This window comes from Cherax quadricarinatus, chromosome 40, assembly GCF_038502225.1.
Source record: "Cherax quadricarinatus isolate ZL_2023a chromosome 40, ASM3850222v1, whole genome shotgun sequence".
Classification (NCBI taxonomy): Eukaryota; Metazoa; Arthropoda; class Malacostraca; order Decapoda; family Parastacidae; genus Cherax; species Cherax quadricarinatus.
The window spans coordinates 11079014-11097316 of NC_091331.1; the positions used below are offsets into that span (position 1 = coordinate 11079014).

General features: G+C 38.4%; 1 protein-coding gene across 4 annotated transcripts in view; it reads right to left on the reverse strand.

The window, feature by feature from the left end:
• LOC128687429 (U2 snRNP-associated SURP motif-containing protein) overlaps positions 1-18303 on the reverse strand; it is a 148299-nt gene that overhangs the window by 107510 nt on the left and 22486 nt on the right. For all 4 annotated transcript variants that reach the window (XM_070092698.1, XM_070092695.1, XM_070092696.1 and 1 more), the window contains exons 8-12: positions 18112-18275; positions 15405-15464; positions 14762-14805; positions 12635-12739; positions 4050-4165 (exon numbers count right to left, since the gene is read on the reverse strand). In XM_070092698.1, coding sequence (XP_069948799.1) covers positions 4050-4165; positions 12635-12739; positions 14762-14805; positions 15405-15464; positions 18112-18275 — 489 coding nt within the window. The remainder of the gene's footprint in view (positions 1-4049; positions 4166-12634; positions 12740-14761; positions 14806-15404; positions 15465-18111; positions 18276-18303) is intronic.

Sequence of the window (18303 nt, forward strand, 5' to 3'; positions counted from 1 at the left end):
GGTAGCAAGTTACGAAATGCTGCAAAGAGTTATGAGGATAGCGAGGCTCAGGTTAGGGTGTGTATGAGAGGGAGAGATATTACTTCCTGGTAAATGTAGGTCTTAGACAGGGATGTGTAATGTCACCATGGTTGTTTAATATATTTATAGATAGGGTTGTAAAAGAAGTAAATGCTAGGGTGTTGGGAGAGGGGTGGGATTAAATTATGGGGAATTAAATGCAAAATGGGAATTGACACAGTTAGTTTTTGCTGATGATATGGTGCTTATGGGAGATTCTAAAAAAAAGTTGCAAAGGTCAGTGGACGAGTTTGGGAGGGTGTGTAAAGGTAGAAAATTGAAAGTGAACATAGATAAGAGTAAGGTGAAGAGGGTATCAAATGATTTAGATAAAGAAAAACTGGATATCACATTGAAGAGAGGGATTATGGAAGAAGTGATGGGGTTTATGAAGGATGAGGTTAACCATAGAATTGATGAAAGAAAAAAGGTGAGTGGTGCGTTGAGGTATACGTGGAGACAAAAAACATTATCTACGGAGGCAAAGAAGGGAATGTATGAAAGTACACTAGTAGTACCAACACTCGGTTGTAAATGCTGCAGCGAGGAGGTGGTTGGAGGCAGTGGAGATGTCCTGTCTAAGGGCAATGTGTGGTGTAAATATTATGCAGAAAATTTGGAGTGTGGAAATTAGGAGGGGTGGAGTTAATAAAAGTATTAGTTAGAGGGCTGAAGAGGGGTTGTTGAGGTGGTTTGGTTATTTAGAGAGAATGGATCAAAGTAGAATGACATGCAGAGTGTATAAATCTGTAGGGGAAGGAAGACTGGCTAGGGGTCGTCCTCAAAAAGGTTGGAGGGAGGGGGTAAAGGAAATTTTATGGGCGAGGGGCTTGGACTTCCAGTGAGCGTGCATGAGCGTGTTAGATAGGAGTGAATGGAGACGAATAGGACCTGACGAGCTGTTGGTGTGTGAGCAGGATAATATTTAGTGAAGGGATTCAGGGAAACCAGTTATTTTTATATAGACGAACTTGAGTACTATAAATGGGAAGTACACTGCCTGTACTTTAAAGGAGGGTTTTTGGGATATTGGCAGTTTGGAGGGATATGTTATATATCTTTATATATGCTGCTAAACTGTTGTATCTGGGCTGGGTACCTCTGCAAAAACAGTGATTATATATAAGTGAGGTGAAAGTGTTGAATGATTATGAAAGTATTTTCTTTCTTTTTGGGTCACCCTGCCTCTGTGGGAGACAGTTGACTTGTTGAAAAAAAATATAATAATAATATTTTATTATTATTATTATCACACTTACCGATTCCCACCAAGGCAGGGTGGCCCGAAAAAGAAAAACTTTCACCATCATTCACTCCATCACTGTCTTGCCAGAAGGGTGCTTTACACTACAACTTTTAAACTGCAACATTAACACCCCTCCTTCAGAGTGCAGGCACTGTACTTCCCATCTCCAGGACTCAAGTCCGGCCTGCTGGTTTCCCTGAACCCCTTCATAAATGTTACTTTGCTCACACTCCAACAGCACGTCAAGTATTAAAAATCATTTGTCTCCATTCACTCCTATCAAACACGCTCACGCATGCCTGCTGGAAGTCCAAGCCCATCGCACACAAAACCTCCTTTATCCCCTCCCTCCAACCTTTCCTAGGCTGACCCCTACCCCGCCTTCCTTCCACTACAGACTGATACACTCTTGAAGTCACTCTGTTTCGCTCCATTCTCTCTACATGTCCGAACCACCTCAACAACCCTTCCTCAGCCCTCTGGACAACAGTTTTGGTAATCCCGCACCTCCTCCTAACTTCCAAACTACGAATTCTCTGCATTATATTCACACCACACATTGCCCTCAGACATGACATCTCCACTGCCTCCAGCCTTCTCCTCGTTGCAACATTCATCACCCATGCTTCACACCCATATAAGAGCGTTGGTAAAACTATACTCTCATACATTCCCTTCTTTGCCTACAAGGACAAAGTTCTTTGTCTCCACAGACTCCCAAGTGCACCACTCATCCTTTTCCCCTCATCAATTCTATGATTCACCTCATCTTTCATAGACCCATCCGCTGACACGTCCACTCCCAAATATCTGAATACATTCACCTCCTCCATACTCTCTCCCTCCAATCTGATATCCAATCTTTCATCACCTAATCTTTTTATCCTCATAACCTTACTCTTTCCTGTATTCACTTTTAATTTTCTTCTTTTGCACATCCTACCAAATTCATCCACCAATCTCTGCAACTTCTCTTCAGAATCTCCCAAGAGCACAGTGTCATCAGCAAAGAGCAACTGTGACAACTCCCACTTTATGTGTGATTCTTTATCTTTTAACTCCACGCCTCTTGCCAAGACACTCGCATTTACTTCTCTTACAACCCCATCTATAAATATATTAAACAACCACGGTGACATCACACATCCTTGTCTAAGGCCTACTTTTACTGGGAAATAATTTCCCTCTTTCCTACATACTCTAACTTGAGCCTCACTATCCTCATAAAAACTCTTCACTGCTTTCAGTAACCTACCTCCTACACCATACACCTGCAACATCTGCCACATTGCCCCCCTATCCACCCTGTCATATGCCTTTTCCAAATCCATAAATGCCACAAAGACCTCTTAATGCCTTATCTTCACTGTAAACACCTGGTCCACACACCCCCTACCTTTCCTAAAGCCTCCTTGTTCATCTGCTATCCTATTCTCCGTCTTACTCTTAATTCTTTCAATAATAACTCTACCATACACTTTACCAGGTATACTCAACAGACTTATCCCCCTATAATTTTTGCACTCTCTTTTGTCCCCTTTGCCTTTATACAAAGGAACTATGCATGCTCACTGCCAATCCCTAGGTACCTTACCCTCTTCCATACATTTATTAAATAATTGCACCAACCACTCCAAAACTATATCCCCACCTGCTTTTAACATTTCTATCTTTATCCCATCAATCCCAGCTGCCTGACCCCCTTTCATTTTACCTACTGCCTCACAAACTTCCCCCACACTCACAACTGGCACTTCCTCACTCCTACAAGATGTTATTCCTCCTTGCCCTATACACGAAATCACAGCTTCCCTATCTTCATCAACATTTAACAATTCCTCAAAATATTCCCTCCATCTTCCCAATACCTCTAACTCTCCATTTAATAACTCTCCTCTCCTATTTTTAACTGACAAATCCATTTGTTCTGTAGGCTTCCTTAACTTGTTAATCTCACTCCAAAACTTTTTCTTATTTTCAACAAAATTTGTTGATAACATCTCACCCACTCTCTCATTTGCTCTCTTTTTACATTGCTTCACCACTCTCTTAACCTCTCTCTTTTTCTCCATATACTCTTCCCTCCTTGCATCGCTTCTACTTTGTAAAAACTTCTCATATGCTAATAATAATAATGATAATTTAAAAGTATCAGCAACTTTTTCACCAATACCCATACTCTGGTACACCACCTACTAGTTTTCACCTCTAAGTTAAGCAATCAACTTAACCAAGTGGACTAATGAAACAAATATATTAAATATTTGTCATCTCTGTGGAAAATTAGTCAGCAAAGTTAAATAATAGAATAATGCAGAATAAGTCAAACAATTGGTACCTTCATTTTCAAAGGCTAGCCAGACTCTATGTATGTTTACTAGTGAATAGGGTTCCAGGAGTATTTTTATAGTACTACAAAAATATATTCCCACCCTTCAGTCTTCTCTTATTTTCATTTTGGTTTAATGCATGACAGCATCACCATAAAATATTTTATGTAAAACAATTATTTATAAGTGAGCTCCCCCTAATTTATTTCTAATTAATATTCATCAGTTTTATACATATTCAGATAAAAAACTGGTACTCCTAACTGATTTAAAAAATGATAAAAATGCTTACTAAAATAGAAAATTTATCTAATATAAATTCCAATACTATTTATCCATATTAGTTTACCATTCAAAGCCACTGTGACATCAACCTATCGAAATATGCAATGCATCTGGAATAAATTTCATACTTGCAAACATTCTGAAAGGCCTGGTGGTCCACCTATTAGGTGAATCTCCCTGCAGCATGGAAAACAACTTCCATCGATAGTATACGTGAGCAGGACTTTGATTTTCAAATAGGAATCTGGAAGACAAATAATGATTAAATTACACTTCAGTCATCAAAGCATCTATAAAACTTACTTCCACTATACTGCACTATCAGTAACGGTGATGAAAGTAGGCTAGGAGGCAGGGAAAGGAGAAATCTCAACTCTACGAGAACTAATCTGCTTCACAAGCTTGATACAGTAACCTCTAAACTAATGAGAGTGGTTACATTCCTGAAAATCAGTGTCTAATGTAAAACAGTATTAAATGATGTGAAGAAAATACGGAAAAGTAAGTCATGTTCCACATACCTTCAAGTTTGCTAAACAAATTTTTATTGTAATTTGACTAGCTAAACAAGTAACAGAGTTTATCTCTACATTCTGTTAGTCATTACTCTAAGCATTTGAAGAGTGCTGAGTTTGGGGAGGAGATAATGTTGACTTAATGGGCCAAGTTGGATTTAGCGAGGTTCATCACACGAATAACTCTGTACACATAAACATTGTAAAAATAAAAGCCACACTTCGTTACCATATCTAAAAAACAATCACCATACTCATACCAACAAATACAATCCAAAGAAAAATACATTTGATAAAGCCAAAGCAAAGAAGAAATATTTATTATAAACTTTCTTTCTTTCAACACACCGGCCGTATCTCACCAAGGCGGGGTGGCCAAAAAGAAAAACCCAAAGTTTCTCCTTTTACATTTAGTAATATATACAGAAGAAGGGGTTACTAGCCCCTTGCTCCTGGCATTTTAGTCGCCTCCTTCAACACGCATGGCTTACGGATGAAGAATTCTGTTCCACTTCCTTATGGAGGTAAGAGGAAATAAACAAGAACAAGAACTAGTAAGAAAATAGAAGAAAACCCAGAGGGGTGTATCTATATATCCTTGTACATGTACATGTAAGGTAGTAGGTTGGTAGACAGCAGCCGCCGAGGGAGGTATTACCCTCCTGCCAAGTGAGTGTAAAACGGAAACCTGTAATTGTTTCACATGATGGTAGGATTGCTGGTGTCTTTTTTCTGTCTCATAGACATGCAGGATTTCAGGTACGTCTTGCTACTTCTACTTACACTTAGGTAACACTACACATACATGTTTATTTATACACACTCGTCTGAGATTTCTTTGATTTTATCTTAATAGTTCTTGGTCTTATTACTTTTCCTTTTATATCCATGGGGAAGTGGAATAAGAATCTTTCCTCAGTGAGCCATGCATGTTGTAAAAGTCAACTAAAATGGCAGAAACAATGTGCCAGTAACTCCTTTTCCTGTAATAATTACTAAAAAGAATAAGAAAATTGTCAAAGTGGGAAGTCTGAATGTGCATGGATTTTGTTCAAATGATAAGAAAGAGATGATTATGGATGTTATGAATGAGAAGAAGCTGGATGTCCTGACTTTAAAGTGAAACAAAGCAAAAGGGGGTGGGAGAGTTTCAGTGGAGAGGAATAAATGGGATTAGGTCAGGGGGTTTCAAATAGAGTTAGAGCTAAAGAAGGAGTAGCAATAATGTTAAAGGATAAGTTATGGCAGGAAAAGAGGGACTATAAATGTATTAATTCAAGGATTATGTGGCGTAAAATAAAGGTTGGATGTGAAAAGTGGGTTATAGTAAGCGTATATGCACCTGGAGAAGAGAGAAGCGTAGAGGAGAGAGAGAGATTTTAGGAAATGTTGAGTGAATGCGTGGGGAGTTTTGAACCAAGTGTGAGAATAATGGTGGTTGAGGATTTCAATGCTAAAGTGGGCAAAAATGTTGTGGAGGGAGTAGTAGATAAATTTGGGGTGCCAGGGGTAAATGAAAATAGGGAGCCTTTAATTGAGCTATGTGTAGAAAGAGGTTTAGTAATAAGTAATACATATTTTATAAAGAAGAGGATAAATAAATATACAAGGTATGATATAGCACGTAATGAAAGTAGTTTGTTAGATTATGTATTGGTGGATAAAAGATTGATGGGTAGGCTCCAGGATGTACACGTTTATAGAGGGGCAACTGACATATCGGATCATTATTTAGTTGTAGCTACAGTTAGAGTAAGAGGTAGATGGGAAAAGAGGAAAATAGCAACAAGTATGAGGGAGGTGAGAGTATATAAACTAAGGGAGGAGGAAGTTCGGGTGAGATAAGCTACTATTAGCAGAAAGGTGGACTGGAGCAAGTATGAGCAGTGATGGGGGGGGGGGGGCGGTTGAAAAGGGTTGCATAGTTTTAAAAATCCAGTATTAGAATGTGGGGCAGTAATGGTGATGAGGTGGTCATAGGAGGGTGGGTGCAGGAGGAATGAGGAATGATTGGTGGAATGATGAAAGGTTGCAATAAAAGAGAAAAAGTTAGCTTATGAGAGGTTTTTACAAAGCAGAAGCATTATAAAAAGAGTAGAGTATATGGAGACTAAAAGAAAGGTGAAGAGAGTGGTGAGAGAGTGCAAAAGGAGAGCAGATGATAGAGTGGGAGAGGCACTGTCAAGAAATTTTAATGAAAATAAGAAAAAATTTTGGAGCGAGTTAAACAAGTTAAGAAAGCCTAGGGAACAAATGGATTTGTCAGTTAAAAACAGAGTAGGGGAGTTAGAAGATGGGGAGAGGGAGGTTTTGGATAGATGGCGAGAATATTTTGAGGAACTTTTAAATGTCGACGAAGAAAGGGAGGCGGTAATTTCAAGCACTGGACAGGGGGGTATACCATCTTTTAGGAGTGAAGAACAGGATGTGAGTGTGGGGAGGTGCGTGAGGCATTATGTAGAATGAAAGGGGGTAAAGCAGCTGGAACTGACGGGATCATGACAGAAATGTTAAAAGCAGGGGGGATATAGTGTTGGAGTGGTTGGTATTTTTGTTTAATAAATGTATGAAAGAGGGGAAGGTACCTAGAGATTTGCAGAGAGCATGTATAATCCCTTTATATAAGGGGAAGGGGGACAAAAGAGATTGTAAAAATTATAGAGGAATAAGTTTACTGAGTATACCAGGAAAACTGTATTGTAGGGTTATAATTGAAAGAATTAGAGGTAAGACAGAATGTAGGATTGCGGATGAGCAAGGAGGTTTTAGAGTAGGTAGGGGACATGTAGATCAATTTTTTAGATTGAAGCATATATGTGAACAGTATTTAGATAAAGGTAGGTAAGTTTTTATTGCATTTATGGATTTAGAAAAGGCATATGATAGAGTGGATAGGGAAGCAATGTGGCAGATGTTGCAAGTATATGGAATAGGTGGTAAGTTACTAAATGCTGTAAAGAGTTTTTATGAGGTTAGTGAGGCTCAGGCTAGGGTGTGTAGAAGAGAGGGAGACTACTTCCCAGTAAAAGCAGGGCTTAGACAGGGATGTGTAATATCACCATGGTTGTTTAATATATTTGTAGATGGGGTTGTAAAAGAAGTAAATGCTAGGGTGTTCAGGAGAGGGGTGGGATTAAATTATGGGGAATCAAATACAAAATGGGAAATGACACAGTTGCTTTTTGCTGATGATACTGTGCTTATGGGAGATTCTAAAGAAAAATTGCAAAGGTTAGTGGATGAGTTTGGGAGTGTGTGTAAAGGTAGAAAGTTGAAAGTGAACATAGAAAAGAGTAAGGTGATGAGGGTATCAAATGATTTAGATAAGAAAAATTGGATATCAAATTGGGGAGGAGGAGTATGGAAGAAGTGAATGTTTTCAGATACTTGGGAGTTGACGTGTCGGCGGATGGATTTATGAAGGATGTGGTTAATCACAGAATTGATGAGGAAAAAAAGTCGAGTGGTGCATTGAGGTATATGTGGAGACATAAAACATTATCCATGGAGGCAAAGAAGGGAATGTATGAAAGTATAGTAGTACCAACACTCTTATATGGGTGTGAAGCTTGGGTTGTGAATGCAGCAGCGAGGAGGCGGTTGGAGGCAGTGGAGATGTCCTGTCTAAGGGCAATGTGTGGTGTAAATATTATGCAGAAAATTCGGAGTGTGGAAATTAGGAGAAGGTGTGGAGTTAATAAAAGTATTAGTCAAGAGGGCTGAAGAGGGGTTGTTGAGGTGGTTTGGTCATTTAGAGAGAATGAATCAAAGAAGAATGACATGGAGAGCATTTAAATCTGTAGGGAAAGGAAGGCAGGGTAGGGGTCGTCTTCAAAAAGGTTGGAAGGAAGGGGTAAGGGAGGTTTTGTGGGCGAGGGGCTTGGACTTGCAGAAGGCGTGTGTGAGCGTGTTCGATAGGAGTGAATGGAGACGAATGGTATTTGAGACCTGACGATCTGTTGGAGTGTGAGCAGAGTAATATTTAGTGAAGGGATTCAGGGAAACTGGTTATTTTTATATAGCCGGACTTGAGTCCTGGAAATGTGAAGTACAATGCCTGCACTGTAAAGGAGGGGTTCGGGATATTGACAGTTTGGAGGGATATGTTGTGTATCTTTATACGTATATGCTTCTTAGCTGTTGTGTTCTGAGCACCTCTGCAAAAACAGTGATTATGTGTAAGTGAGGTGAAAGAGTTGAATGATGATGAAAGTATTTTTCTTTTTGGGGATTTTCTTTCTTTTTGGGTCACGCTGCCTCGGTGGGAGATGACCGACTTGTTAAAAAAAAACAAAAAAAACATGTGTAGTGTGGCCTAAGTGTAAGTAGAAGTAGCAAGACGTACCTTAAACCTTGTATGTTTATGAGACAGAAAAATGGACACCAGCAATCCTACAATCATGTAAAACAATTACAGGCTTTCGTTTTACACTCACTTGGCAGGATAGTAGTGCCTCCCTGGGCAGCTGCTGTCTACCAATCTACTACCTAGAATTAATTATAAACATTGGAGGCATTATTAGCTGCTGCCTTGTTGGGATTCATATGGATTCTAATGGTTTATGCTCTATCATACCACAAACATGTTAACATCAATAAAAACAAAAATCATTTCTTCACCAAACTGGCCCTTATAGTGTAAGGAATGCATCACATACCAAACAAACTTTTTTTTCTTTCCCCAACATGCCGGCCATCTCCTACCAAGGAAGGGTGACCCCCAAAAAAAAAAAACACACTTTCACCATCATTCACACACAATTACTGACTTTGCAGAGGCATGCAGATATGACAGATCAGATGTTGCTCCAAACAGCAAATATCCCAGACCCCCTCCTTTAAAGTGCAGGCACTGTACTTCCAACCTCCACGACTCAAGTCTGGTTAACCAGTTTCCCTGAATCCCTTCACGAAATATTACTCTGCTTACATTCCAACAGCTCCTCAAGTCCCAAAAACTATTCGACTCCATTCACTCTTATCTATCATGCTCGCACATGCCTGCTTTATGTCCAAGCCCCTTTCACACAAAACCCCTTTTAGCACCTCCCTCCATCCTTTCCTAGGACAACTCCTACCCCTCCTCCCCTCCACTACAGATTTATACACCCTCCAAGTCATCCTATTTTGCTCCATCCTCTCAAGATACCAAACCACCTCAACAACCCCTCCTCAGTGCTCTGAATAATATTTTTAGTAACTCCACATCACCTCCTAATTTCCACAAACATATACTAGAGATATTAAATCACAGAACGGGTTTGCCTCAAACTCGTAGCAGGCAAGCCCAAGCCTTACTGTGATTTCTTTGAAATAATGTTATTATGATTTTGCAAGTCACATACTAAAGATGAATGCATCTGAGAAAGTAATAACCAGGAAAAATAAAGTGATATTGTTATAAAATGGTGTCTAACTATATGTGGTAGCAGGGGGCATATCTCAGCCCCTCAACTTGCTGCTTTTCAGATTCAGTCCCTCCTAGCCTTATGAGCTCTATTGTATCTGATCTTACAACTAGGAATGGAGTCCATCATTGTATTGAAATCATTACACTTCCCACCACTGAGAATGAAGAGATACTTCCCAACATCCCTGTGGCTCATCTGTGTTATAACTTCAAGCTGTGTCTGGGTACCTGCTTCTTGTCTCAAACAACTTTTTTTTTTTTTAACAAGTCGGCAGTCTCTCACTGAGGCAGGGCGACCCAAAAAGAAAGAAAATCCCCAAAAAGAAAATACTTTCATCATCATTCAACTCTTTCACCTCACTCGCACATAATCACTGTTTTTGAAGAGGTGCTCAGAACACAACAGCTTAGAAGCATATATGTATAAAGATACACAACATATCCCTCCAAACTGTCAATATCTCAAATCCCTCCTTTAGAGTGCAGGCATTGTACTTCCCATTTCCAGGACTCAAGTTCGGCTATATAAAAATAACCGGTTTCCCTGAATCTCTTCACTAAACATTACCCTGCTCACACTCCAACAGATCATCAGGTCCCGAATACCATTCGTCTCCATTCACTCCTATCCAACATGCTCACGCACGCCTGCTGGAAGTCCAAGCCCCTCGCCCACAAAACCTCCCTTACCCCCTTCCAACCTTTTCGAGGACGACCCCTAACCCACCTTCCTTCCCCTACAGATTTAAATGCTCTCCATGTCATTCTACTTTGATCCATTCTCTCTAAATGACCCAACCACCTCAACAACCCCTCTTCAGCCCTCTGACTAATACTCTTATTAACTCCACACCTTCTCCTAATTTCCACACTCCGAATTTTCTGCATAATATTTACACCACACATTGCCCTTAGACAGGACATCTCCACTGCCTCCAACCGCCTCCTCGCTGCTGCATTCACAACCCAAGCTTCACACCCATATATGAGTTTTGGTACCACTATACTTTCAAACAACCTGTCCCTATCTATTCCATCAGTATTTTATAGGTTAGTATACCTCCCCTTGTAGCATGGGAGACTGCATTTGCAAGATGGGAAAGAGATGTATTGACTATGGCTCTGGCCTCCAGCAATACTGTGATATCACAGATTTCTCTAAAATATTTAACTTTTCAATACATATATCCATATTCTGTAAAACATTTTGTATGGTCTATGAATGAGGTGCCAATAATGTCATCTAAGTAAATTTAGTAAGAGAGAAAACAATGCCAAACATTTTGGTTGAAATGAAGCCAGGATCAACACTGAAATAGGATCCCTCTACCTTCTCTCTCAAAATATTACTACTGCTAGGAATAAATAGAAACAATACTGTGACTGGAGCAATACACAAATAACCCGTACATAGGAGACAGGAGCTTATGACAATGTTTCAGTACAGCTGTTGGTATTATAATGTAACAAGCAACAGGTGCCTATACCTCTTTCCTCCCTTTATCAGTCAAATAAACATTACTTTGCCTTACTCAGCAAAGTTTGGGAAATTTGTAGAATAAACAATGTGTTTGGACGTGAACTGATGTCATGGTGTCAGTGAGGATGTTTATTGTGCTTTTACTACAACAGAATGTTTAAATGCTTATTTACTCATTATCAATCATGTTCAACAATTATAGAAATAAATCACTGTTAAAGATGTGGGAATGTATAAGTAGTGTAATTATGATAATTTAAGATACTGGGTTACTAATCTTTGAGGTTAGGTTGGAGGCTGAGGGTATGGTGTACTGCTTGTGGCCCAGCAAATATTGTGAAAACTTAATGTTAGCTATCAAGATTTTGCACCTAAATTGATGCTATGCCATCTTTCATACTTTAAGGAATATAACATCAAGCATTTAGCACACTGACTCTGTCAAGTATACTTTTTCAACAGCAAAAAGACAAAATTAATCTGAATTTAGCTTCAATCGAAGGCTTACTTAATTCTGCTTAATTAACCTCTATCTGGTGCATACTAATTCTACTTAATCAACCTCTAACTGGTGCATAACTAAAAATAAATTTTTTGTGTATGATGTCACACAGGGATGTGTGACATCACACATCCCTGTCTAAGGCCTATTTTTACTGGAAAATAATTTCCTTCTCTCCTACATACTCTAACCTGAGCCTGATTATCCTCATAAAAATCTTAACTGCTTTCAGCAGCCAACCACCTATTCCATACACTTGCAACTCTTACACATTGCTCAACTATCCACCTTATCATATGCCTTTTCTAAATCAATGAATGCAACAAAAACCTGAATGACAGAAGAAACTTTATGTTTTATCAAAATACTGAGTAAGCATAATAAAGCAAACATGAGAAAAACACTTTTAAAATTAGTAGCAGTTGTCTGCATCTCACCACAATACTATTTACTAGCATGGGCCAGTAGGCCTGCTGCAGTGCTCCTTCCTATGTCATCACCCAAAACTGTTTTCTTCATTGGCATTCTCCTTGAGAAGCTTTGGAATGTCAAAGTGTATAAGCACTTACAAGAACAAGAGTAAAACAAAAGCAGTATTAGGACATTTATCAAGAAATTTTTCCTGCCAGGGGCAAATAAACCCTTGCAAGCAAAACTTCTTAATATCTTAATACTTTTGTATTGCTCAGTTTTGGAATAGAGGCAAAACAATTATTTTCGTATTTAACCAAGTTCATTCCAACCACCAAAGCACCAGTGGCACTGCATATAACAAACATTTATGAGTGTCTTAAAACAAAAATTACCTGAAATCTGGGTTATTTATTTCTCTATTCATAATCATGGCTTCAAACATTGGTCCTTCACGTACAATAAATTCTATAGTGCGATGAATAAGTTGTAGTAACGATCTGTTGGGATATAAAAATTAATATATTAAAAACATTACTCAGACATTAAAATTCTTTTAAGTATTTTACATATAGAAATATAGGCATGAATTATATTTTCTACCCACAGTGGACATTTGAAAAAAGTGCTTTGTAATGAAAAATAAACTACAGAATTGAGAAAAAGGCAACTATAAAATTTAGCAAACAAAACCATAAATAAAAGATAATGTCAATTATGGGTAGCAACATCATATAACTGATAATAATAATAATAATATGAAAAAGTTAATGCACTAGATGTCATCATCAGTTGGCTGAAATAGAAGTGTTACAAAATACAAATGGCTAACAACGAAACCACTGGTGTAAATGTACACCTCTAATACTGTATACTATTACCTTAAGATACAGCCTAATTCATTACACGTAAATAAAGCTACTGTGCATGAAACTATTTTATTCCTTTTTAAATGCTATCTTTCAAATTACTTTGTCTTGATTATCAAATAAAGATAATTTTACTTAGTTTACACATAAATAAAACTTAATGCATTTATCTAGTGACATGCAAAATAAAAATCAATAGTGACACATCAACAAAGCTGAAGACTGTTCCATTAAATATACAAAGGATCAAACACACTAAGATTGCAGCCAACTCTCATTAAAACATTTGTTTTGTATGTGACAGAAAACTAATGATCTCCTTGATATTAAATACAAACTAATTTTATTATCAATACTAAAGAACTTATTAAGAGTCTACTGCATATAAGATTACTTGATGAATAATACATCCTGCAACCAATGCTCAACCTAAGATCCTCAAACCCAAGTCCGTCCACTTAAAGAACCTAAAATTGTCTAAATTCTTGATCTTTCTCGAACTCAAATCTGAGAAAAACGCAAGAGTTTTACCTGTTAGCTGGTATAGAAGAACATGGTATTCTTCATGGCACAAATAGTGACTGGAAAGTTGGTATTTACTCTTCTGAGTTCTTATGTTTCACATTAGACAGGTAATTGTTGAGTGCTATAGTCACATTTGAACTAGAATATCCTTCTTTGTACCTATAACTGTTGCTAAGAGGGGCCCAGACAAATACAGGCCCAAAGATAGATGACCCATGAAACATGTCCACAAGTTCACTAGGGAAGTCACTGCATCAGTTTGCACTGGTTGGGAGTCTTTGGGAGTCCCCACTGGGAGAGAAAGGCCAAGTGAGGTCAGCTCCAGCTGACCCGGATGTAGTTCTCACCCACCACGGCAGATGGCTCGTTGAAGCTGTGGGATAGACTTATGGGTGACCCTGACAACCCCTCCCAATATAATATCAGTTCCAAGCTGCAAAAAAGGCATATGCTGATCTAAGTACAGCACACGCGTTGTAAATAAGCTGATGGCTGGTGCCGCCTCTGGTGCTACATCCCTGCCAACACATGGTCTCATCTCCAGAACCGCTAAGTAGACATCAGGAGGAACAGATGGCTGTAAGGAATAGATTGTGTGGTAACCCACATTATCCTAACTTCTCGTGTTCATCTGCCTGGAAAAACATTAAAAATTTCTAGTTGATCCAAGGGGATCCATGGTAAGTTCTCTTGGATTAAAAAATAATTAGCAAGGCTTTGATGGGACATCATCCAGGAATATCCACAACTTAGCTGCAGTATCCAATGATAGAACATCTGCTACATCTTCATAGCTGCAGCATATCATCTCAGGGTTTCTGAAAATGTATCTTCCCCAATACAAATAAAGAGGCCCACAGTCCAATTAGTCTAGTTTAATTTACCCTGCCAGTTGTGTTCCAAACCTTACCTTGGGTCAAGGGGGCCCTTATCCCAGGTTCTTGGGGGGGAAAAAAAAAAAAAAAAAAAAAAGCTTCATATATAACAGGAACTCATGTTCTATAGAGCACTGCAATGATGCATTTCCCAGAAAATGTGACAACTGGCAGGGTGTATTGGAACAGACTTACCATTGGGCAGGGAAGCCGGTTGAGATGGTAAACAAACTAAGACGGGTTCTCTCTTTACCTTTCTGTTGGGATAACCACTTTGACAACAGCCCTTTGTAAAATCTGTAGGAATAGAGCAGCAACAAAGATAACAGATGGATTGGTCTTTTTAATCACATGTATTATTAATCTTTTTTCCCCTCTTTCATAAAAAAAAGTTATTGCAAGCAGATTATGTTACTTATGATGATTGACAATAGGAAACAGGGCTGTTAGTAAAATATTTTTGGTAACTTTAATATCCCGAACGAAATATTTACAATATAAAATTCCATTTTTTTGGGGGGGAGGGTTTAGCCTCTTGACTGTAAAAGTAAATTACTATGAGGCATATAAATATATCTACTCTATTATTTTAATATGAGTCCTGTATAAAATATTAACATGATCATTAATTATCAAACTTAAATCACTATTAATTTCTAAGCTTTCAAAGTATAGTACTGTTTATTGACCTAATCAACCAAGACAATCATGATGAAAATTTATATTAACTATTCAACAGACAAGAAAAGAATGGGATGCATTTGCAATGCTTTCTAAATTCAAATATTTAAATTGACTAAAAATTTAAAAAATAGTTTTCTGCATTCTGATTGCCCATTAAAATCTACAAAACTGACCCACGACAACATAGGGCATGCAAAGTTGTCAGGTAATACCTTGTCCATTTCCTCTTTCTTTTCTCCTTCTGTTGGGAGTGGTGTACCAACTGGTGGAATCTGGAAACAGCAGCACCAGTAGTAGCAAGAACAATCTAGTATCTAACAGGTGATCTTTATCACATATTTGTAAACAATTCATGAGAATTTGTACTATACAGTATTTCAATTTTTTTATGTGACAAACCCTATTACATGACAAAATAAAAATAAAGAGAATGAGTATATGCAAGAAGGGAATGTATGAAAGTATAGTAGTACCAACACTCTTATATGGGTGTGAAGCTTGGGTGGTAAATGCAGCAGCGAGGAGACGGTTGGAGGCAGCGGAGATGTCCTGTTTAAGGGCAATGTGTGGTGTAAATATTATGCAGAAAATTCGGAGTGTGGAAATTAGGAGAAGGTGTGGAGTTAATAAAAGTATTAGTCAGAGGGCAGAAGAGGGGTTGTTGAGGTGGTTTGGTCATTTAGAGAGAATGGATCACAGTAGAATGACATGGAAAGCATATAAATCTATAGGGGAAGGAAGGCGGGGTAGGGGTCGTCCTCGAAAGGGTTGGAGAGAGGGGGTAAAGGAGGTTTTGTGGGTAAGGGGCTTGGACTTCCAGCAAGCGTGCGTGAGCGTGTTAGATAGGAGTGAATGGAGACGAATGGTACTTGGGACCTGACGATCTGTTGGAGTGTGAGCAGGGTAATATTTAGTGAAGGGATTCAGGGAAACCGGTTATTTTGAATCATACATGATGTGGGCTCAAGCATGACTATGCTAAACCAAGCCCTATCTATGTACAACACAAGTAGACCTTTCAACTTCTGATGCCATATTTTTCCTAATATGCTATAAATGAAAATTCACATTTAGATTATTAATACTGTACCACTAAATTCACAAAAAACCTAAACCCACACAAGTGACTTAGTTCTGATATATGAAAAACAGTTATTCTTCCAGATATTTGTTTTCCTTTTTGAACAAAGGCTGCTTTGAAGAGCAGTAACCATCATAACCTGGTTATTGCTTGTTGTGTCGAGGATGCACTACATTAGATTTGATGCAATACATATACAGAATTTTGCTAATTGGAACCAAACTATTTTACAGTCATTTGATTTTTGTTCTGGGATGAGTTTTACCCACTTCTTGCAAAATGTAAAGGCCCCTCCCCACTTTTTTTTTTTTTTAAGCATACTGGCAAATGTTAGCCATTTTCCAATTGCCTGCCATTTTACTTCAAAATCAAATTCCTCTAAAATTTCAAGAGCAAATAGTTCTTTTGCACGATTATATACTTCGTCTAGTCTCACTGTTTTTATTTAACCCTTTTGGTATTTCCCATGTGGATCTATGTTATGGACATCAGCATCACTCCTGTAGATCTACATCTTAAGCACAACATCCTCAAATATACTACAAATGTTAAATTTGCCTAGACACAAGAGAATGGGTCTGTGTGGTGAAGGTGTACACTATAAAAAATCCTGTCCAACAAAGTGTATGATGGGAAGAGCAAACCTCTGGCCTTGTGTATAAAATAGAGATTTTGAGATGTTTCCTAGTTTTTTATGGTTTTATTGGCTATTTCTTGGAATCAGTCATATACAAAGGAGACTAAATATGGACACAACAGAAGTAGAGGCGAGGTAAAGATGATGTGATCAGTCCATCAACCTTGAAACAGTACACAAGTCTGAGGTGGTTAGTCCTTCAGGCTGGAGAAGAGTTCGTCTCCATAGGGTGATGGACTGATTGCATCTTTTACCTCACTGATGCTGAATTTTGCTCTGTTTACTATTGCCCTTTGCATTCTGTGTGTTAGAAACCTGAAAATTTATATGCCTACCTTCCCTGTTATGCTATGGCTCTCATTCTGTGTGCACTCACCCCATAATTTGTCAAACACCCTGCAAAATATGTGTATATCACATGTGTGTTTTGGTTTTCTTCCAATACCTCCATAATTCTGTCATAGTAGTTTAGTAGTTGTTGCAGGCACAATCTTTCAGTTCTAAAATGATGCTGGTTTGGGTTATGCAGATTGTGCCGTTTCATAAAATTTGCAATTAGGCTTCTCATAACTCTTGAATTTTATGTGGGATGTTAGGCTATTAATCTGTAATTTTGCGAAGGAGCTATGTCTGCATTCTTAAAGGTCTCTGGTATTTCACCTAGATCTATACTACATTAATAATCTCCTGCCAAGGGCAAAATCCCCCCCAAAAGCTACATTCAATGGCCGTCTTGCCAAAAATGTGCAGAAATCACAATTTGGATAACCCTCTGAACAGTAACATTCCCACCCTTTCTCCAGAATGAAGGTACTTTACTTCTCACCTCCAAGACTCAAATCTAGTTAACTTGTTTCCCTGAATGCTGTCAAATTTTACCTTAAACATTAAGCTCTAAGATCTGTTCATCTGTAATTTTAACAAGCTCACACCTGCCTGCTGGATGTTTAAGCCTCTACCACTTAGAGCTTCCTTATTTGAATCTCTGGGAGGTCTCTTGACCGATACCCTTACTGTATCTGTCCAAAGTCCTTTCTCTTTCATGACTAACAAGTACTATCTGTTCAACCATTCCATTACTTGTCTTTTTTCATGTTTTAGAATGATCTGTGATTACATTTTCATGGATTTTAAATAAATATTTGATTCTTTAAGCTATTATTCTAAACCTAACGCAAACAAAATAGGTTAGATAACTTACTTTATCTCTATCTCGCTTATCAGGTTGACAATTGAAGGGCAGACCAGAAGGGGGTGGTGGCAAAGTCAACTCAACAAGAGCTGGAGGGATGTAAATTGGGTGCAAGGGAATGGGAACAGCTTTTCCCCAACCAAGCTTCATCTCAAATCCATCGATATCTTTGCCTGTGAGAATACAAGTTAAAATTACATT